Source organism: Thamnophis elegans, chromosome 6 (assembly GCF_009769535.1).
Source record: "Thamnophis elegans isolate rThaEle1 chromosome 6, rThaEle1.pri, whole genome shotgun sequence".
Classification (NCBI taxonomy): Eukaryota; Metazoa; Chordata; class Lepidosauria; order Squamata; family Colubridae; genus Thamnophis; species Thamnophis elegans.
In genome coordinates this window covers 24,756,730-24,779,979 of record NC_045546.1, presented here as the reverse complement: position 1 = coordinate 24,779,979, position 23,250 = coordinate 24,756,730, and the positions used below count along the sequence as shown (strand labels likewise).

The 23,250-nt window shown below is 36.1% G+C and overlaps 1 protein-coding gene across 10 annotated transcripts in view; it reads right to left on the bottom strand.

The window, feature by feature from the left end:
• FRY (FRY microtubule binding protein) overlaps positions 1 to 23,250 on the bottom strand; it is a 200,830-nt gene that overhangs the window by 14,133 nt on the left and 163,447 nt on the right. For 7 of the 10 annotated variants that reach the window (XM_032219636.1, XM_032219627.1, XM_032219630.1 and 4 more), the window contains 16 exons: positions 22,592 to 22,779; positions 22,125 to 22,210; positions 19,727 to 20,334; positions 18,906 to 19,003; positions 18,641 to 18,811; positions 17,421 to 17,561; positions 16,118 to 16,297; positions 15,519 to 15,680; positions 15,164 to 15,238; positions 12,815 to 12,985; positions 10,700 to 10,708; positions 7,672 to 7,872; positions 6,996 to 7,157; positions 5,872 to 6,038; positions 4,177 to 4,366; positions 1,118 to 1,267 (listed from right to left, as the gene is read on the bottom strand). In XM_032219636.1, the coding sequence (XP_032075527.1) occupies positions 1,118 to 1,267; positions 4,177 to 4,366; positions 5,872 to 6,038; positions 6,996 to 7,157; positions 7,672 to 7,872; positions 10,700 to 10,708; positions 12,815 to 12,985; positions 15,164 to 15,238; positions 15,519 to 15,680; positions 16,118 to 16,297; positions 17,421 to 17,561; positions 18,641 to 18,811; positions 18,906 to 19,003; positions 19,727 to 20,334; positions 22,125 to 22,210; positions 22,592 to 22,779 (2,759 nt within the window). The remainder of the gene's footprint in view (positions 1 to 1,117; positions 1,268 to 4,176; positions 4,367 to 5,871; positions 6,039 to 6,995; positions 7,158 to 7,671; positions 7,873 to 10,699; positions 10,709 to 12,814; positions 12,986 to 15,163; positions 15,239 to 15,518; positions 15,681 to 16,117; positions 16,298 to 17,420; positions 17,562 to 18,640; positions 18,812 to 18,905; positions 19,004 to 19,726; positions 20,335 to 22,124; positions 22,211 to 22,591; positions 22,780 to 23,250) is intronic. The other 3 variants (XM_032219629.1, XM_032219631.1, XM_032219635.1) reach the window with 1 other exon arrangement.

The window sequence follows — 23,250 nt, the reverse complement described above, 5'->3', positions numbered from 1 at the left end:
TGGCAGCCTGCAGCCCAGATAAATCACACACAGGCCATGCCCACCCAGACTCCGCAAAGACAAAAAAGCAATTATCATGACGTATCGCAATCGAGTTTGACACCCGTGATCTAGCTGATGAAGATTGTCAGTCATCCTGATAAAGTTGTCTTAAGGCTCATGGAAACTAGCCTTATTTTCTTGTTAGTTTGAAATGTTTCACTGCTCATCCAAGCAGTTTCATCAGTCAGAGACAGTTAGTTAGGCAGAAAATCGTTGGAATGTACCAACTCCTCCTGCAACAACCTCTCCTCCTAACAAACTTGCTCTGATTGGTGAAGCTGCTTGGATGAGCAGCGAAACATCTCAAAAATCAAGAAAATAAGTCCAGTTGTCATGACTCAATCTTCAGACAACTTTACCTGGATGGCTGAGAATCTGCACTGACATATTTTAATGCACTTCGAGGAAGAAATGCCTGAGGTTGATGTGGGAGGAGTTGGTACATTCCAAGCAATCTTTGCCTGATTAACTTGCTGTGATTGATGAAGCTGCTTGGGTGACCAGCAAAATGTCTCAGACTAACAAGAAACTAAATCCAGGTGCTGTGATTCAACCTTCAGACTCTAGTTTAGCCTACTTCATGAAGAAAATGGTTTGGAATTTGAATGGTAGCACTTTGGTGATGTAAGTTTACATTTATGGTCTGACACAGTAGTTCATATAAAAACAGATTTTGGTGATTAAGGCATCTGGATAGAAAGTGGGAGTCAGTTCAAGTCCTGCCTTAGGCATGAAAGTTGGATGATGTTGGGCAGTTACTCATTCTGAACCCAACCAACCTCACAGGTTTGTTGTTGTAGGGAAAATGGAGAAGAAAGGTGTGTTGGATATGTTTGCTATCTTCAGTTAATTGTAAAAATAATAATAAAGATGGGATGCAAATAAATTAAAAAAATTAAAAAAATATAATTATGCAGTAAGGCTCCGTATTATGCAATGTATTTCTAATTATCCAGGGAACAGATTTTCAGGAAAACTGACATGCTGATCATGAAAAGATCTGATGAAATTACACATCCACATAATTCTAATTAACATGCTGCTTTTGTGTGATTGCTTATGTAAATATACTCACGGTTTCAGCATCTACAAAAAGGGTAGGACATTCGGAACACGAAGTCAGCATCTGGGATGAGCTCACAAACTTTGAGCCAATTCCTCGCAGATTATCACCGAGATAGCTGGCAGCGTCACAAGTTAGAAAGCAGAATCTTTTCTGAATATTCTGTAAAGTAGAATTACATTTGCTGTAGAATCTAATGCATCTTTAAGTTTCATAGATAAGCAGTTCTTGCATTACGACCATAACGGAGCTTGCCCATTTAAAGTTGCAAATGATGACAAGACCCATCCTCTGTTCTCCCTGATGCAGTTGTTGAAGCAAACATATGGGTTGTTAAGAGGGTACAGGGTTCCTCAGAGGTGAGGGAGGCCCTGAGAAGCCTACTGCAGGCCCAGGCTTGCCTTCCCTAGGCTTCCCAAGGCTTCCTCAACCTCAGGCACCCCATTATCTGCTTCTCGCTCCTTGGGGTCCTCAGAGCCTCCTTTCAGCTTCCTTCCCACCCAGCGACCTGGGGGAGTTCAGGCTTGCTGGAGTGTGCAAGCAAGGAGAGGAGGCTGGATGCTACAGCTGGTCTGATCTCCCTTGGGTGAATGAGTTCCTACAGGGACTTGGCAGGGTGGGATGGGTGAATGCTGCAGCACCCCTGTGCTTGGTCATAAGCAACCATACATTTGAAACTGGGTCATAAGTAGCTTTCAAGCCAGTCTGCCATAACAGAACAGTTGTTAAGGAACCAGTGGTAAGTCAAGGAGTACATGTAATGATGTTTTTTGTATGATTCAGAATGAAATATGTAACGTAAGTGGGGTATATATTTATGGTCTTAAGGATATATGCATATCTGTAACAGCCTAATTATACACTATTAACTTTTTGTATAGCACAGGTATTTATTAATGTGCTATGCTAGTCTCCTTCCTGCCTGTCCTATTTAGTGGTTGTTGTGTAGATGACTCCTATTTTTTCTTCTGGGGCTACTGGGTCTTTTGGTTTAGTTAGGATGTGTTGGAAAGTTTTGCTTGCTTGTGTGCGATGGTAATGCAATGTGGTTGTACTAGTTTGTGAAATTTTTCTGATGTGTTTCTGAAATTTTTTGATGTGTGACAGTGTTATCATTTCATAGTATTTATTGGTTGTGCTGTAGTGGATTGAGTGGTCAGGCACTTTTAGATAAAGTTGTGTGCGTCTCCATTTTTATTGAAATATATTTTATAGGTGGCCTGTTTCCTTTTTCTGGTGTTCTGGGTTGCTGCAGTGTGTTTGTGCTTGTCAGAATAATGTTCTTACACAGTTTCTCTTATGAGAGGTTAGGTTGCTACTTTTGTATATATTTTTTTCTATTTCCTTGCTATTTTTTATTTTTTTCTATTTTTATTTCTACAATACTTTTTCTTTTTCTGAACTTTCTACTTTTGTTTTTCTTTTATTTTTGTAGTCTATACTAGTTTTTTTACCTGTTTAACCATAATGTTTAATAAAATCATTATTTAAAAAAAGAGAATCAAAGGAGAGGCTTCTAAACATGTACTTATTATATACAAAATTTGTAAGTATTGCTTGAAAAAGTTCTTACACAGAGAGGTTCAGCTGGAAACTATGAGAGTAGAATCTCTTTTTTTTTCTTCATTGAGATTATTTTCCCCTAAGAAATACTCTGTTCTAACTGGAAACAACTATTAATAATTTCAGTTTATCATCTGAAAACCATGGTGGGAATTTGTTGTGTTGGATAACAAAACAGTTATCAGGGTGTGTTATTACCAAATGAGTATATTATATAAAACAGAACTGTTAAATGGATGTGAGATTTGTTTCATGACTAAACAATTTCAAATGGTTTTCCTGCTAAACAAGATTATTTAAAAGTAAAAGGCTATGTCCCGGCATGATTGTTTCCCAGTAGAGTATTGCTTTTCAATTTCTTCTTGCATGAAGAATTTAATGTTAATGTTAACTAACATTCAAATCGATTTAAGGGTTTTATTATAAAGAACATTGTATATAATGTTCAAAATACTGTAGATGTGTTTGAACATCTACAATTTTGTCTCAACTCTCTTCCTTCCCCAAATGGTTAGGTGTAACACCGGTACCTTTAATGTTTATTGCAAGTATGCTTTAAAATCCCAGAATGATAATTCTGCTATATTTTCAACAAACTTTACCGAGTCTCCTTGAAACAATGCAAATGGTTCTCTGTTTCAAAACAATGCAATAGTTTTAAACAACAGGATTCATGGAAGTGATTTGCCACTTCCTTTTTTCCTCCAAGATTCATTTTACTTTCTAAAATACTCTACAATCCTAATGCTACCAACTGTTTTGACCCTTATAAACATAAGCGGTACTGATGTTACACCTAACCACTTGGAGAAGGAAGAGAGTTGAGACTGCTAGGACAAAATAAAAAGTTCTTTTCTTCATAAAGATAATGAAAGAGGAAAATATAGAAGAAAGAAAAAACTGCAGAGCCAGTTCCCAAATGTGAAATTTGACTGTTTTAAAATTGTCACTTTAACTTACGAAAAATCTTCCCACAGATTTGGGGTACCTAAAAAAGTGAACAGGAAAAAACCTGAAAGACGTAAACTTTAGGGGTTTTTTTGAGTTTCACCTGTAACTATCACTAGTTGAAGTAAGCCACACTCATAAAACCTATAGGAGCAATCCATCTTCAGAAATATATGCTTCTCTTCTGAATCTATCTACGTAACTAGAGTAAAGGAAGAGAAAACATGGCTTGAGAATAATTAGGTTGTCCAGATGCAGCAAGAAATTACTATAATGAACTATAAAAACAAGACAAATCCCTTGTGTGTTCAATCACACTTGGTTAATAAAGAATTCTATTCTATTCTGTTCTATACTCATTTAAAAGGTCCATGTGAAAGTACCTTTAGGAAGGTTTGAGCACGAGAATTAGGAATGCAGAAATTTTGTAAACATAAAATAGGGATTTAAAGGATGAAAGATAAGGGAATTTTCTTCTTCTTGACACTTGTACTACAAATTATAAGCTTGTTATATTTACCTAGGATTGATAGTATAGGATTCTAGAACCATTTCCTTACCTTAAACAAGGACGAAAACACATGGAAAGTATAAACAGCACAGGACCCATCTGAGTCACACATAAGCTGGTTGATATGACTACGCCAAGCTTCTTCTGCAGCATCACAGGCAGTAGGTTGAAATGCAGCTAGGATAGCAGAAAAGAATGGGGAAAGTTGGGGTGAAGCAGTGCGATTACCTTCACCAAAACTGTAACAAAGAAAATATCAAAATGTTAGATAGGATAGATAGGGTGTCTAAAAGGTCTTGGTTTTCATACATTAATGAGTTTAATGATTTGACATGAACCGTTTCTTAAACTCTGCCATGTGTACATTTTTTAATTCACCCTGGCATACCTACCATTAAACCTCTGCCTCTTGAAGTTTATGTTACATTTCTAAACATTTCCCCTTAGTTTTATTTTAAGAAATAGTTTTCGTTTATTTGAACCATTTTACTATGCTTTGCTATGCTGTGAATCTTGTTGCGTGCAGTGCACTTTTAGTTTATTAAAAACAAATATAGATAAAACTGCTCTCATACCTAAATATATGTATAAAGAAACACAACTTTGATTGTATGAGTGGTGCCTCAAAAGAAAACAAGACAACAAAAACACAGACACCACTATGTCTGTATCAGGGGTGGGTTCCTGCCAGTTCTAACCTCTTCTATAGAAGAGGGTCCACAAATCTACTGTGCCATTTAGAACCAGTTCCAGCTCCCTTCCATTGCCCGTCCGCACCATGCTTGCCTCGCCCGCTGCTCACTAATTGACTGGCTCACCAATCGCCCTGTCAGCCTCTAAGAGTCCTATCTAATTCTTAAAGTCTTAAAGCTGCCAAGTTTGAACATCCCTGGTTTTTTTTCCTAAAGGGTTAGGGGTGCAAGGATCTTGTAACTTGACAGCTTTAAGACTTACACATTTCAATGCCAGAGTTCCTGAGCCAACATGACTGGAGGAGGAATTCTGGAGTTGAAGTCCACAAGTTTTAAAGCTATCAAGTTTGAACATCTCTGGGTTTTTTCCCCTAAAGGGTCTTGTAACTTGACATCTTTAAGACTTGCGTGCTTCAAATGCCAGAGTTTCTGAGCCAACATTTTGGTTGCTAAGCAAGAGCATTGTTAAGTGAACTTCACAATATTTTACAAGTTGCCCACGCCCACCAAGTCACATTACTGTCAAGCCACTCCCACCTGGTCACGTGGCCAGAAAGCCACTCCCACAAAGCAGGCCACACCTACAGAAGAGGTTCTAAAAAATTTTGAAACCCACCACTGGTCTGTATCTAAAAAGATATTTTCCTTTCAAGTAAATACTGTATGAAGTATATATATATATATGAATATATATATTCATATGAAAAGAACTAAATTCTGATGTAAAACACAACTGGTTTGGAGCAGCAACAAAGGTGCTGGACTAAGAGCAAGAAGGCTGTATTCCACCGATGGCCACAGAATATTATTGGGCAACTATCGGCCACTCAAACTCGCAGCCAAAGAGGGAGGTTATTGTTGGGAACAAGGGAAGAAAGTGCTATGTATATTACCTTAAACTTCAAAGAAGAAAGGAAGAGGAAGGAAAGGACAAGGCAAGGAAGGGAAGGGAAGGGAAGGAAGGGAAGGAAGGAAAGGAGGGAGGAAGGAAGGAAGGAAGGAAGGAAGGAAGGAAGGAAGGAAGGAAGGAAGGAAGGAAGGAACCAACCCACCTGGCAAGTGCATATTGGTCTAGCAGTCGGTCACCTTTTTCTTCAGCTTCAGTCATATCTAGACTAAAACTATCACTATATTCAAATACTGCTGGGAGTTCATTGGTAGATCCAGATAGATCATCTTCCTGAACTGAGGTATCTTCTTCTTCTTGGGCACCTTCCACCTAAAGGAATCAGTTATAATTATTAGTGCAATTTGTATTACAATTTGAGCTGAATTTTGTTTCAAATAACTTAATGAATGTGTCCCCATGCTACTCCTAGAAACAATGTAGTGGATTGCTCTTGTTTTATTCCAGAATGATTTTAAATTTCTGAGTCTAGCCTACAACTTTTGTTAGCTAAAATTAGTTCTGATTACTTCTAAGCCAAGACAAAGTCACTTACATGTGCTTATAAAGTCAAATAATATGGATACAGCTAAATAAAAGTTCCTTTATCAAATATGGTCATATGATATGATGTAGTATTTGTTATACAGCTGCATGGAGCTAAAATTATTCATTTGCATGAAAATTCCAAACATGAGCAATCAAACCGAAAAGTTACTTAGAGCAAAGGAAGGAAGAAAAAAAACAGGACCGAAGTATATGGGGGAAAAATCCTATCTCACAAAATTTACTGAACATTTTTAAAAGAGCGTATTTCTAAGAGAAGAAAACAGAAATTACAAACACAACCAAGGCAAATCTACTAAGCCATTATTAATTTTACTAACTTTTCATAGTTGTGTCCACGATAAGCTTTGTTTCAGGCATTTGAGACTTACAAAACTCTGCATACTGTAAACAGCATTCTCAAAGTAGCCCAAACAAGCAAAAATTGAATCCACTACAGTCAGTAGCACAATAGTACTCCCACATTTAGGGGATGGAATAGAATTCATATTAACTCCCACAGACCATTTATTGCACTGCTCTATTATAGCTGTAAAAGTGTAATGCCAACATTTTCCAGAGTAACTTGAGAAACTTATATATTTAATGTGGTGGCCAAAAGCATCTGACTTTGTTATACAGAACAGTAAAATGTTATTTTGCAGACCTAATCTTTTAGCAAATATGTATCCTAACCCCCCCCCCCCCCGGCCCACTGTTTCTTCAAATTTTAAATTCATTCACCTTTGAATCTTCGGAGACCTGGAGATTATTCACTTCTGGCAAAGATGTGTTAAAGCTAGAAGTTCTTGAACTGAAAGGAGGTGGACCTGATGATGCTGCCTCACATGGCGTGGAAAGGGCATCAATGTGATTTGTGTCCTCAGATGGGGAAAGTGTCATGATCTGTTAAAAAAGAAAGAAAGAGAGAACATTCCTCTGGGAGATGCTTCTGGGCAGGCCAAAGCCACTGAATGAGAACTGCCCAAAGATTGCTCCTTTATCTGTCCCATACAAGTCTGAGTATGTGGGAGAGAGAGCTGACATCATTTTCCCACAAACAGTCTTTCCTGAAACTATTTATTATTTTCTTCTGGTGAAAATAATACCATGAATATATTACTTTCATAACCACATCTTTAAAAATAAATACGGACTCCTTGTGAAGTTTTTTCTTTTTGTAATATTCTACTAAAAAGAGTGATTTGAGAGTATATGATAAGAGAATATCTGGCAACTTTTGAAAATTGGGCATTTTTGTTTTCATATTTGTTGACTCTCAAAAGGTGAAAGAATTCAGAACATATTTACTCACTTAAAGGTTAGGGTATCCAATTTCATTTGAAATGAATTCAAATATCAACCTTTTCTCATTTTTAAATGCAGTTTAGTTTCTAGCAGCTTAACTTTAAGTACTTACAAGTTCTGATTGTTCCAAGATTTGACTTGTTGTAAGGTCCTCCTCTTCCGATGATTCATCAGAATCTTCATGGTTGATTTTGTTTAGACTGGGGATACTTCCTGAGAGCTGGCTTTCTTCCAGAAGCTGCATATCACACTTGTCCAAACTGTCAAGAGAACGCCTACGAACTCCCCAGTTGAAATTGTCCATGCTTTCACCCTGCAATCATAGCGGTGCTTTATTTTCTCTGCTACTATACAACAAATTCTTCCTACCTGACATTTTAAAAAACATTTATAAGTTTGTGCATTTAAAGGATATATGTATATATATCCTTTATTATATATTTTAAATCTGGAAATATAAAACCATAGCTATTTATGGAGGAAAGCTGAATAATATTATGATCATTTTCTCTAAAACTCTTCTATTTTCAAAGCTTTAATTTCTGGAATGGTTGAATGATGAAATTCTATTTATTTTCATATGTCTGACAATGAAGACTGAAAATTTAAAATTATGAGGCATCCTTACACTACATACTTAGTAAGTAAAGAGCAATGTCTATTATGAGGGGCTTCTACACATATAAAATTATTTGTTCATGCAGTTAAAAAAAGTATTTTGAATATCAGTTTATATGTTTTTCCTTTACGATAACAGGAGCAATATAAAATCCCAAAATATTTGAGAACTTTGCTTGCTCAGTCAGTCTGTCTGTCATATCTACCTACCTACCTACCAGTGACGTGCAGTCAGGGGTGGCAGGGGAGGCAGGGCCTCACCACTGTCATCATGAAAAGAAAAAAAATGTAAAAGGAAAAAGGCTGAGCTAGTTGCTGCCAGAGTCACAGTGGATGACTCTGCTTAGTGCTTAACTGTTTAAAAAAGCCTCTTAAAAAGTGCTCTCTACAGGAGGACGTGGGAGAACCATGTGCCTCATTTAGTCTGACTTTATGATCACTCGAGCAGAGTTAAGCAAGGGTTAAAAGCCGAAAAATTCCTTATGTAGATGAGGCACGTGGTTCTCTTGCCTCCTCCTGTAGAGGGCGTTTTTTTAAGAGGCTTTTTAAACAGTTAAGCAGAGTCATCCATTGGGGACTATGGCAGCAGCTAACCCAGCCTGACCTCAGCAGTTCTTGCCTTTTTCCTTTTATAATTTTACATTTTCATGATGGCAGGCAAGAGCAGAGTTGAAATCCTCTGTGATTGTGAAACAGCTGGAAAAGGTACGTGGGTCGGAGGGAGAGGGAGGAATTCAAAATTAATGTAATTTGTAAGTAATTGTAAGTAGTGTGTGTGTGTGTGTGTGTGTGTGTGTTTCTTCACTCAGAGGGAAGAGGGTAGGAGAGGCAGGGAGGGCAGCCCGTCAGCTTTCTTTCTCTGTGTCGGGGCAGTGTTTGTTTCTTCACTCAGAGGGAAGGGGGTAGGAGAGGCAGGGAGGGCAGCCCGCCAGCTTTCTTTCTTTGTGTCGGGGCAGCCCGCCAGCAGAGGCGGGTCTTTTACCCGCCTCTGCTGGTGGGCTGGTGCTTTCTTTCTTTTGCTGCAAAAGAAAGAAAGTGGCTTTTGGCCGCCCCGCCGCTATGTCCGACATAGAGGTGTCCCGCCTCTATGTCGAACATAGCAACGGGGCAGGCAAAAGCTGCTTTCTTTCTTAAAAGAAAGAAAACGGGGACGCCGCTATGTCGGACATAGCGGCGGGGCGGGCAAAAGCCACTTTCTTTCTTTTTGCCTCACCAGCCATAAACCTCACCGCACGTCACTGCTACCTCCCTCCCTCTACAATGTTGAAGAGCAGAATTAAAATAAAATGGAATACTCAAATTAGCATTCATAATTCAAGATTCCAAAATCAAAAGAGCCCTTATTTTTAATCCTGATTTTCTAAAAATAAACCTAAAATTATTTTATGTGTAACAAACATGAATATTTCTTATTTAACAATAGTTAAATTTTTAAAAAAATATCTTCTATATTTACATTTTAAATCTAGTTACCATTGTATAGTGCACTTACACTTGCTTCGATAGAAACAGGTATTAAAGGATTTAATTGGGCAGAACGTCTAATAGTTTTTTTTTCAGTCATTGATGTGTTGACAGGTTTGCTCACTTCTAAAAATGAATCTTTATCATTGAAAACACTGAAGATCTTTACAATTAGCTTAAAACATGAATGAATTTGATTAATAGCATGTACTCCAATTCTCCTTACACTTTTTTCCATTTGTGGCACAGTCTAATATTAACAGACTGTTCTTATTATTTGTCTGTATGTGGTCACTATGAGTCAAAAACAACTTGATGGCACATAATCTCATTATTTGTGCTAGTGAATTGAAAGTTTACTTTTTGGGAGCCCCTATTAGAAAGCAACATTTTATAAGATTTTAAACTGTGTTAATCTAACTGTGTGGAATTTCTTACGGCATTTATTACAATGATAAAATAAAAATAAAAATGAAAAGGTTACTTAGATAGCTTATTGATATAAATATTTTCCTCCCACAAATATTTCCTACGTCATCTGTCAAGAATATATATCAAAAAATATATTGCTTCTTTTGCTATTCTCACAATCACTATCACAGAATAGAATTTGACAGGATCTCCTAGGCAATTGTGCAAAACTCCCAAGGATCCCTGAAGTGCTAAGACAGTTATGGAAAATGCAAACACTACATTTCCTACCATCTCTCATAATAATTATGCAAGAATTAAGCTATACATAATTTATGGTTTTACAAAAATCCTGTCATATTTAAACCACAACCAGAATATACAAATAAGTGGGTTAAATTTGATTTTGTCAAACTCATGATATGTAGACTTCACAATGGATGAGAATTGTCTTACTGTGGGTATTATAAAAACCTTGAAACACTTGCCTTTGAATTCTAAAACATTTCTAAACCTGTGCGTAAGTATAAAACTTTCATACATGTAAACAAACATACACATACTGAAAGAGTGTCTCAGTAAATATTATAGGATACAAACAATGCATTACATTTACTAGCACATGAGTTCAAATAGCATTATCTTACCTGAAGTTCCTGAATAGCAGATATAACAAATAGGAAACAAATAAAGAAAAGCTTGTGTAAACATATTTGATTTATATATACTTACAGTCATTACTGCAGCTGACCAATTTATTCCTGCATTTCATTTTTAAAAGCTTAAAATACTGTAACATTGGTTTGAAAAACAAATTAAAATACTAAATCACATTTTTCTTAACCCAACTAAATGATCCAACTAAATTAAATTCATATTCACAAAAAAATATGCTAAAAAAGTGGGGGGGGGGAATCCTAGAATAGGTATAATTTTTTGAAATTAATTCGTTTCTATATCTCGTAAGTTCAGATCTATTAAAGCTACAGTAGGAAAATGAGCCAAATTCTACACACTAACCAGGGAGGAAGACCTAATGTACTCAGAGGGACATGAAGGGGACATGCATAGAATTTTCTTGAAAACCAAAACACAGTTACCTTCTTCCCTGAGACAGAATCTGCTTTTTATTTTTTTATTTGTTAAGAGCAAAGAAGTTAGAGTCAATAACAGGAAACATATTACACCACCACCTAGCAACATTGCTATTGTTACTGAACATGTTTTTCCATTATACATGCATTCCACTTTGTATCCTGATACCTACTGTCCCAGCTGAAGTACAGGCTCAATATTTAGAATACCTAATTATCAATATCTCACATTGATAACTGTTGGAAAGAAATGTAGAATTTCAGGAATTATTCAGCAGATTTGGCTCTGAGTTTTGCTATCAAAAGAATAAAATTTGTACCATAATTCCTGTTCTAATTCCAGATCAATTATTTAAAATTCCTTGCATCATTTTACTTACAAAACATTGTTACCCCAGCAAATATATTTTCTTTAGAATGCTTTGTTAAAATATTCCAAATTTAAACATAGCACAGGGCAAAAATTGGGTTTTATTTCAATTAATTTATTTCTAGTTCAGCTCATCAAAAGTAGAATAATGGAATTCAAAATCAAACAGCTTGGTAGTGATAGATATGCTTCAGACCCTGTAAGTAGCTAATATCAGATGCTCTCTCACCCTCTCTCATCACTGACATTAGCAATCCTGCTGAATAAGTTTCTGAACAGATCAAGACACCAAATTGTTGCTACTACTTGTCCTGTCTCTCCCTCTTCAGGACAGCCAATATCTGACCTGTTATATAGGGATCTTTATCTTTAATGTGGCGAGAGGATTTATTTACAGGCTTGAGAAGAGGCTCACATGTGATATTATCTTCCCTAAATTATTTCTTATTTTATGAATCCCCTTTCTTTCCTACATTCACTGCCTGTTTTTCTTTGCAGAAGGGAATGGGCCGAGATATTGTCAGAACACTAAGCAGTGTTCTTTAGCATCAAATGCTGATCTTTTCTCTAGTTAACCAGAAGCAGTTATTTCTAGAGGGAAGGGATCCATATTACAAAAATATTATTTAGAAATAAAATAAAAAACACAAACAAGACATGCAGATTAAATGCTAGTAATCTGCTAGCAGCAACTTTTCAGCAACTTCAATTAAAACAGACAAGCCTTTACCTGCTGAGACATAATTACAGGCCCTCAAGCTCCTGTTTTTCTTCTACAGACCACCAGGCTTTCTAAGTGCACTCTCTTAAGGTAGTGGAAGCATTAAAGATTTACACAGAGAAAGCTTTAGCTTTCTGGAAAGTCATTGATGTAATTGCCTGCTCTTATAATGGTTGTGCAATGGGTTTATGAGGTATGTATTCAGATCATCAATCAGCATGTCAGGCAGATGGTTAAGAATGATTGAAGTATTGTATTTCATTTTAATGTATGGAAAACAAGACGTTTAGCTTTAATTTTAGTATTAGAGTTCTAACGTTGTGCTAAGGTTTCCATGCAGGGCAGCAAAGTAACATAAACCTTAAAATATATTTGGCATGGTAACTTGCCGAGTGTTATATTCTTTTACCCCCTATTGTTAAAAACATTCTGAAAATGTTCATGCAAAATCCAGATTATAGCTACTCAGTTATGCACTTACTAAAATATAAACAGAACACTATTACTACTTCGAAGGGCAAATATGGGGCTTAATCTATGACAAGAGTAAAGGTTTTTCAAAAAGAATGTACCGTACCTCACCATCTTCTAATTCCACATCTAGGAAATCAAAATCTCTAAAGACTCGGAACTGTTGCTCGCTGTTAGAATCATCCATATTCTCTTGTTCACGTTGTCCGTCTTCTGAAGCTACCAGACTATTTTGGTGCTCAATCAGATCCAAATCTCCACAGGAAGAAAAAATGACCTAAACATTGAAAAGGGATGACTTTCTTTTAAAAATTCTTCTACGGTTCCTTCTACTAGCCTTAAAACTAATGGACTATTCAGAAACAGTATTTTCAGTACACACCTAATTCCTTCAGAGTATTTTTAGAAGATTCTTTTTTATTATTTATGTTGGACAAGTGCCTTCAGATTAAACTTAAACAAAGACACAACTCTGAATTGTAGAAACCCATCCAATTACATCCTGATGGCTGCAGACCGATGCGGTCTTAGTTTATCCAAGCATTTATAGAAACAAGATGCAACTACAAAAATAAGCATTCAAGGAGCTTCATAAAATCAGCCACTCCCCACAGTTGTTCAAGTTAAAACATGTGGATTACTTAGGAAGCATTTTTGCTGATCTAGTTTTTAAATTTATTTTTTTTGCAGAAAAATGCAGAGTTGCTTCTTGATAGACTGTGATCATAAACTATAAGCAAATAAGCCAAATGAAAAAAATAGGTATGCACTATCTATTATTCTACTAAAATTTAACTAGTCTAGATGCTGATACTGGACATTCCCTACAGCAGAAATTTTGAGAGAATACAGTCCCACTACTGTAGAATTCCTGAAACAAAAAATAAATCCCAGCTCAAAAATTAGGCAATCCCAATATTTCAGATACTTTCATTGTTACTAATTCATTTACTAGAAATAATGTAGATTTGCACTTTAAAAATAAGGGGCATATAGAGTTCTCAAAGGAAGTGTCAGTATAAAATAAAAGACAAAATTCAGATAAAAATTAACACAATGTGTTTTATTAAACTGCATTATATAATGGACAGAAGAATTTGTTATCCAATTGTATGCTGGATAGAAGAGATAGAGAGGAACAAATGGGATGATGTGAAAGACAAGGGTAATTTTGTCTTACGTGCATTTTTGTCTTAAATATGGTAGAACCTATTAGTTTTTTCACAAAATAATGCCCTTCATGGAAAATGGGCGTTGGTACTTACCTGATACACTCATTCTCATGGCAGGTGGAAATGTATTTCTGTATGTATTTTATTTATTTGAGTATTAGACTGAGTGATATTTTGACTGATTGTCAAAATGCAATAAAATTATAAAGCTAAAATAATTAAACAAAACAATGCCCAATAAAACAATAAGTATACCTCAGGTGCCAGCCCCAAAGTACGTAGTATACATAACTATACCTCTAAGGCCTTACAGAAAAGTTTTGATGATGGCTTTTTGGAATGATATCCATGTGGGTAACAAAATCCAGAAGATGGCATGGCAACCCAGAAAAGCATTATTGCTGACCACCACCACTTTGGCACTTCCCATACACACAGAACACTTAACACCTATACTTTTGTTAAACCTAAAAGACAGACTGTTGCACATGGAGGAGATAGTCCTGATTATACTCAGAGCCAAACCTATGTTGGGCTTCGTATGTTTAAGTCAATAATTTGAATTGCATCCATGTCCTACTGGAAGTTAATGTTACATGGCTAGAGCAGTTCTTGTCGGTTGCAGGAACTGGATATGTCTAGTTTAATGAAAAGAAGGACTAGGGGAGACATGATAGCAGTGTTCCAATATCTCAGGGGTTGCCACAAAGAAGAGGGAGTCAAACTATTCTCCAAGGCACCTGAGGGTAGAACAAGAAGCAATGGGTGGAAACTAATCAAGGAGAGAAGCAACCTGGAGCTGAGGAGAAATTTCCTGACAGTGAGAACAATTAATCAGTGGAACAGCTTGCCTCCAGAAGTTGTGAATGCCCCAACACTGGAAGTCTTTAAGAAGATGTTGGATAACCATTTGTCTGAAATGGTATAGGGTTTCCTGCCTAGGCAGGGGATTGGACTAAAAGACCTCCAAGGTCCCTTCCAATTCTGCTATTGTATTGTATTGTCTGCTGGCATGTAAGATATACTACATTCCATGTAAAGTGCATTATTATTCCAGTAGTGACGAGGGCATAAGTCCCCAGTATCAGAGCCTTCCACTCTTGATAGGCTCACAACTGGCACCTCAGCCAAAGATTGTCAAAAGCCAAAATGCCCTCCACTTGCAAATCCAGCAGAAGCAGTAAGTTCAGGAGAAGTATGTCAGGCAAGTGAAAGATAGTATCTTAAACTGAAGATATAAATTAATTGTACACAAATGGTGTAAGAAAAAATAGGACACTTACCGAGGGATTTTTGCTCAGACCAACCTCTTGACCACAAAGACTAAGAACATGCACCAACTTTTCTTTTGTTTTTTTCTTTAAAGAAATAAAGGTGAAAGAACAGATTTTAAAAATAATGTTACACATATGATTTTTTTTAATAATGAGAAAAATTAGGAATGCTTGTAAAAAAAACCATAACTCCGGCTCTAATTCTTCATAATTTTAATTAATTAATTATAATTTAATCTGACAAAATATTATTTTGGTGCAGTTTCAGTACTTGTTAAACAATATTTCTATATTTCTGAACAATAATTAAAACTAAAGTGAATGAAACAAACCACTGATTAGAGAAAATCAGTAAGAAATTTACCTGGGAATACTGAGGTCTTTTCCAACTAACAGGCACAAGGACATTGGAATTAGACCCAGAAGATGTTGAAGATGTGCTTCTTGTGACAGGCATTATTCTATGTTTTCCATCACGACCCGAAGAAGTCTGCAGCTCATCATACCGCTTGCCAATAATTGGTGTCTTAAAGTAAAACATCAATAAAAATTTAAAATTGACATATGTCATTCTCACAGTGCATATAGCAACTCTTAGCATGTGGTTTAACTCTGATCTGTACATGATCTTATTAATTAATAATGGCTAAATTGCCTATTTTGCTTAAATCATTAGTTTGTAATATTAGTTTATAATATGTATACTAGTGGTGCAGTGGTTAAAGTGCAACATTGCAGGCAAATTCAGCTCACAGCCCTCAGTGTGGAGTTCGATCCTGACAGGGCTCAAGGTTAACTCAGCTTTCCATCCTTCCAAGGTTGGTAAAATGAGGAAACAGATTGTTGGGGGCGATGTGCAAATAATGCTTACATTGTAAACCTCCCAGAGAAAGCTATAAAGTGTTGTGGATCAGTATATAAGCCCAAATGCTATTGTTATCTTAATTATGGTAAATACAGTACCTCAGAAATATCAAACTGAAACTCTAAAGTTTTTCCAGGCAGTTCCTTGGATGCATTATTCCAGATGCAATGTATTTCCATTTTTGAAATATCACTATGCTGATAAGAGGGTAGAACAAGACTTGCTGAGCGTGCAACCACCAATTTAAGTATATTCAGGGCTTCTCGCCAGTGAATGCTCTGTAAATAAATATTTGCACAAATATTCACATACAATCACACACATTGAACAAAAATATATTTGTAACATTAAATACATCAGAGACTGATTGTACTGAATACAGAAAATCTGACTATTCTGTAATAATAATAATAATAATAATAATAATAATAATAATAATAATAATAATAAATAATTTGAAATATTCCATGTTAAAAAACCATATACTAAATACAAAAAGAAGGAAATGTTAGTAATATTACAAAATATTATCATGGCTTCTTGTTAGGCTTCTATTTGGCACAGAATCAGATAGCTTGGCATTTTTTATGTTTTCTAAACATTAGTTTAAAAGAAAGCAAGATAATATTGAATATTTTGAGAAGATTCCCAGATTTATTTTATTTTCTAAAACAATAAAAATAGTAAAAGTTATATCTAATGATTAAAGTATATTATTTTTGTACAATAACAAATTTAAAATAGCAGGCTGAGGAGTATAGTGATGTTTTTGCTCATTGGTTCTATTTTCTGTCTGTCTTTATTTTATTATTATTTAACAATGTCAGACACATTTACCATGCCAATTTAACATACAAGTATTTACTGGAAACTTTGGTTTTAACAATTCCTGAATAAAGTAACTATAATAAAAACAACAACATACAAAGGATCATTTCATAATGTATAGTTACAGTATTTTACTAAATACCAGGCAGACATTAACATCATATTTGCCCATAATTAATATCTGTTATCTACTGTACAATTTATTGCCAAAGTTGCCCATTATTTTGTTCTTAACCTCCACATTTGCTACATTGCAAAGTTATCAGAATCTGCTAGCAGAAAACACATTTTGCTTGGTGAAGTTCAATTATCCTTCAGTAGAAGAGGATTTAATTGGTGCAGAATTTTATACTGAGTCCCACAATGTACCTGCAGATTTAATTACACTGTGATTACTTCTGACATACATTGCAATACCAAGAAAGACGTTAGGCAAAGTGCTAATCCCCCATTTATTTAACAATGTTAAATGAAGGAAGAAGAGTGCTAGGTCTTTGAGACTGAGAGACATGGGAAGAAATGAGTGAATTAATACTGATTTCTACACAAGTACTATGAACAAAATATACTTACTTGTACGTATTTTTCTATGGTCTTTAGTACTTCCATGTTAAACTGTTTAACAGGTAAGTTTGATAAGTCCATATAACTAAGAAGACTATAGATTATTTGTAAAAGTGATTGCTGCATGTTAGGAAGCCCCTTTTCCAGTAGCTGTGAACAAAATTAGACAAACTCATAATCCTTAAATAAACCATAATAATAATTATTGTAGACAGCTAAAGATTAGAATTTTATATTGTAACAGAAAATAAATTAGTGTAGAAAAAATATGTGAACATCTGATATATTGAATTAGGAAACATAAATGTTAGCACTGCACAATTTTTCCAATTAATTTCAAAAGGTTGTTCAGAGCACATATAAATGAATGCAGCATCTGCCTATAAGTCTTTAAAGGAACTCTGTCTTTTCCCTTTAAATGAGCTGTCTTTTTCCACTCCCACATAGTGCAGTAGTGTCAAACCTGCAGTGTCACATTGTCATCGTGTGATGTATCACACCTTTTCTCCCCTCGCTAAACCAGGGGTAGCCGTGGCTAGTGGGAGTGAACCCATCAAGTGGCTTGCTTGCTTGAGGGGGGCTATATTGTTTTTTATTGTTTGTATATTGGATTTTTATTTTTCTAAGCCGCCCAACATCACTGAGAGTGAATGGGCAGCCATACAAATTTTCTTAAATAAATAAATTTAAAACTGCTCCTGCTCCAAGGAAACTGGAGCACTGCATAGCCTTATTGCAGGGGTAGGTTCCTACCAATTTGGACCAGTTTGGCCAAATAAGTTGGACATGTGACCATACGGCTCATTTTTGCCCATTTTTTGCAAAAATTGGGGTGTTTTTGCCTCCTCCCCCAGCCCTGCTGAAGCCTGCAGAGTGTCCTGGGGGTAGGGGAGGACAAAAACTTTGTTTTCTTACTGGGCAGTTTGCAAGCACTCCCTTAGCTCTGGTGAGGCTGGAAACCCCCCCTCCCCCGTAAAAACTTTTCGCCACCATTTCGGTGGGCATGACTTGGTGAGGGGGTCACATTCTCCCCCATCTAGCCATGCCCACTGAACTGGTAGTAAAAAAATTTGAAACCCACCCCTGCGTTATTGGCTATAATCATCACCAACGTTTTTACATCACAAATAATTTCTGTAACCTGTATTTAGACTCAGTGTTGTTCTAAATCTTTCAGGAAATCTATTATTAGAAGTATGAGAAGGAGGGATGAACTAATTAAAACATACCTCAGCAAGATAAGTAATCATATTCAGAGTAATGTCAGCAAATGCTTCATGAAGGTAACGGCAAACAACATTCACCCAAGTTGCACAATCTCTTGTATAGCTGTGTGTTTTATAGAGAGTCATGACATGTGCAAGATTTGACAACTTCGGGTTCTTTTCTTCTAGACAGACCTAACAAGTGAATGACAACATATATTAAAAAGAAAATGAAAAAAAATACAGCCCTGGATTTAAGAATATCCACATAATATTAAGCATAGAGTACCTGAGCAATCCTCTCTGCTATATCCTTGCAGAGCTGATTTGGGCCATCAAAGTGCTGAATTAAATGAGGCAGAAGGCATAAAACATTCAATGGAAATCCTGGCATTAAAAAATAGAAATAAACATAAATGTGACACTATAATGTATTAGATGATAATAAATGAAACTGACTGAAAACATACATTATATACCAAAAATACAATCCATGTCTCTTTTCTTAATTCCAATTATGTAAAAATAATAATTGGGTACTTTGAGTCATTTATCATTTCATTAATTTGCAAAATGTATTGCTATTAATTATTGCATATAATAATATAAATGTATACTAATTATACACATAACATTTCATATCAGGTGTTGCTTGTAGATTTTTATGCCTGGGGATAACAATGATAAAATAATAGATTATACTTTCATTCTTCTAAAGTAAAGGGTTAACTGGGCATCTTCTTACATAGAGGTAAGGAGGAATGTCACAATAACTTGGACAGAAAGCTAAAGGTAAGAAAAGAAAGGTGGCTTTCCAATTCCTCTTTAAATTTTAAATTAGTACTCAGTTCAGTAATAGAAAGAAGGAGGGTGAGCTAAAGGAAGAATGGGGAAACTTGGAATATGACACAATATGCTTTTTCATTTTAATTTACCAGGAAGCACAGACAGTAACCTTATGACCTATGTAATTGCTTAGCCTGTTTCCAAGGTTTTGTAATTAGCTATTTATAAAAAAACGTATTACCAAATCCAAGTTTAGCTTTCAGGATTTTATGCTCATTTTATTTTTGATATAAAAAAAATAAATGAAACATGTATTAGATGTACCTATAGCCTGAGAGGAATCAACCATGGATACACGTGACACTGGAGTCAGCAAACTGAAGAGCTGAAGTGTGAGATCAGTAGTTGTTAGAGAAGTAAAACCTTTAAGCAGAAGTTGCTGGAGCCCTGAGAAATCTGTCCATTTTAGTTGTCCTTGTAGCTTTTCTAATTTTTCCCTGTTTTCTACTTTATCCAGTGGCAGATGAACGAGGAGCTTACTGAGCAATCTTAGTGCCATTAGGTATTCAAATTCAAAATCAGATTCCATCAAAGCCACTGCTCCCCAGAAAATGGTGGCCAGCAGGTTAGTTGGATTGTTAATATTGGTAGGGTCTGAAAGACTGTCCTTCAAAGAAGAGGAGCTCCTAGTTTTGGAGGAAAGGCCTTGTTGTGTGCAAGCCTGAATCCTATCCAGAGTGGCACTGCGAGGGGGATCAGAAGTTCTGTCCACAACCCCAAACTTTTTAGGCACTGAAAAACTCCTCTGATGTCTGCTACGCTCAGCAGTGCCTGTACTGCCACTGGCAGCTCCTGAATTCACATTAAGTTGTCCTGTGCTCTTCCGATTGGCTGTCAGTTTTGCACTTGATGTCAAGTCTGGTGAGGATGAACTAAGAGAAAACAATCATACGAATAAATTATCAATTTAATTGCAGCTGTAATACTAAGCAGAAATATCTTCAGTGAGAGGTTAAAAAAAAAACAAAGCTATTCCTTCCATAGATTTTCTGCTCATTGAACTCAAGAGATCATATCATGAAGGGGCAAAAACAAAAAGTGCACTATGCAAGCCATCTTCCTTCTCCTATGTTTTAAGAACAATTTTTTTAGAAAGCAGAGAGTAAAATTATAATGGAACTATTGTATGAAAGATTGAAATGCATACAATACAGCACTGAGTCAAAGAAAAGAAAGGAAAGGAATTCCTGTAGACTTTACTCTGCTAATTACTGCTGATTATAGGTGGCGCCCGTCCCTGTTTCAAGGTTGAGCCAGCACTGTTTAAAGACATTTCTGTGGTCATGTGGCCAGCATGATGTCATGGAGCACTGTTTCCTCCCCACTGAAGTGGTACCTATTTATCTACTTGCATTTGCATGTTTTCGAATTGCTAGATAAGCAGTAGCTAGGCGAAAACAGACGCTCGTCCTTGTTGCGAGACATTTTATTTTTCATGCCGCATTCAGAAGAGTATTTTCTTTTCTGTTTCTCTTTTTTGCTGTTTATTCATGCAGCATTCTACTCTACCAACAAACTAGTAACTTGACATGACAGGGGACTACATTAAGGTGAAGGTTAAACGTGTTCATCTTTAAAAGGGTTCATATTTTATTGTGCTTCACTGCTGGGAAGCAAGGAAACTACTAGTATTCCAATATCAAATGTTTCGTAATCACTCACAAATGTTAATATATTCACATCATTGCAAAATGTAACATAACCGAGGTGGGAAGGCTTTTGACATAAGAGGCGATTTTGCCTCAAGCTATACCAGTTTTAGTAGATGTTTTATTTCAGTTCTTTAAATCTAATAACTTCTTTGACAGGATAAGTAAATGACACACTTGCAGCTGTTATCACAGCTGAAATCTGGATGAAAGACTTCCATGTGGACAGATAGAAAGCTAAATATTGTAAGCTTATCTAATGAAACAGGAATATATGAGTCTTCATAAATTATGGCACTGTTAATATTTCACAAAAAAAAGACCAAACAATATCCCAAATTGATTTACTAACGCCTACTCTTTTACAAGATCCATTTCTTTGAAATGCCAAGTGGGCTCAGATGTTGAGCCAACATAACATAAACTTCTATCAATATTGCAGAATCTCTACACTGTAACTGTATATTTTGCACTTGAATTACATCCTCACTTCTGTGTATACATGTGTAGTCCCGAATTTCTGGAAGTGAGGGAAGCCGAAGGTCAACTCATGAAGCTTTCCTGACCTGCTCCTGAGTTGCCATAGGCAGGGGTTGGGAAATCACACCTTGCAGCTGCCCCAAAGAATTCATGCCTCTGTCAAAACAAAACACATCCTAGCCGCACGAAGGTCAAGGCCATCTCCATGGAGTCCCACAACAGCCAGAGGGAGTGACTTCTATGACCTGCGAAATTGCTTCATTGGGAAATGTAGCTGGTGACACACCTTGGGGTAGGGGGCAACAGGGTCAAAGGCAAGATGCGAACTGGGTGAAGTCACAATTGCCTTCACTTAGTTCGTGCCAACATGGTGCTCTTAATAAACAACTGGATGTTTCTTGCTAAATGGCTTGGGGCTCTTGCTTTTATTAGGGCATCGGTCGGAACCCTGACAACAGGCAGTTGCATTCTGAATTCCATAGCCAAATCTTTATAGAAAATGCTATATTTAATTGAATAGAAAAACTCATTACCATGATAAAAGATCACTGTTTTTCAGACAATCATACAGAGTATCCACAGTGGCTTCTAATGTAAGAAGGGCTTCCATAACGTAACCCTGCCAAAAATACAGAAATATGATCATTTCAGTATATATATTTCACTTATTTAAAAGATTTCTATGGTGACCCCTCTTAAGCTCCCAACAATAATATAATCATTCCATTACCACCAGTAATGTGAATTATTAAACGTCTACTGCCTAATCTGTTTTCATTAAATATTCAAACAAACTCTAGCATGACTGTTGGAATTAACTGTGAAAGAGATACTGTTTATGATAAGTGGTGCGTACATTTGATATTTGCTAAACTAAAATTAAGAAAAAAAACTAGAAAAGAAACTGCTAGTCCTTGTGAAAAGCGCTAAGCTAGATCGTCCAACAATGAAAGGCAACTTCTTACGTTTATACAAAGATGAGTTAGGATAGTATTTATACCTGAATTTCTTCTCCATGTTCTCCTATAACTTCCACTAATCTTGACAGCAGATCGGACAATGCATGTGCTGAAAGTGGCTGTTTTAGAGCCCGAAATATCTGAAAAGAGCGGCCAGCATAATGTCTTGAGGAACTAGAAAGAGCTGTTTGCAATGCAATTTCACTAAGCTGCTGCTCCAAATGAAAGCCTGATGAGAAAACCAAACCAAACCAGGATCAGTGTCATATTATCTCATAGATAATTCATGAATTTGAAATATATATTGCAAATTTTCATTTTTGAGGCACCAAAATATAAAGGAAGACATTGTCAGGAACTTTTACATTTTTAATCATAGGGAGGAAGCAAAGGCAAGTTAATGTGAAAATGATTATCTGAAGCATTTTTTATTTATCTATCAAATTTCTATACCAGCCATCTCATTTAGATAATTCTGGGCAATTTACCATAAAAACATAAAAAGTGGCATAAAACCATAAATACAACAATGTTAACAGACTTAAGGACAAACTTGAAATTATTACATATTAAAAAAAAAGATGGAGGGAGCACTCTCATGCCTGAGGTCCATACCACTCATCAACTGCCAGTTGGTAGAGCCAGGTCTTACCAGAAGTGATATTCAATCTGTTCTCTCCAGTTCAGGTGAACTGGTAGC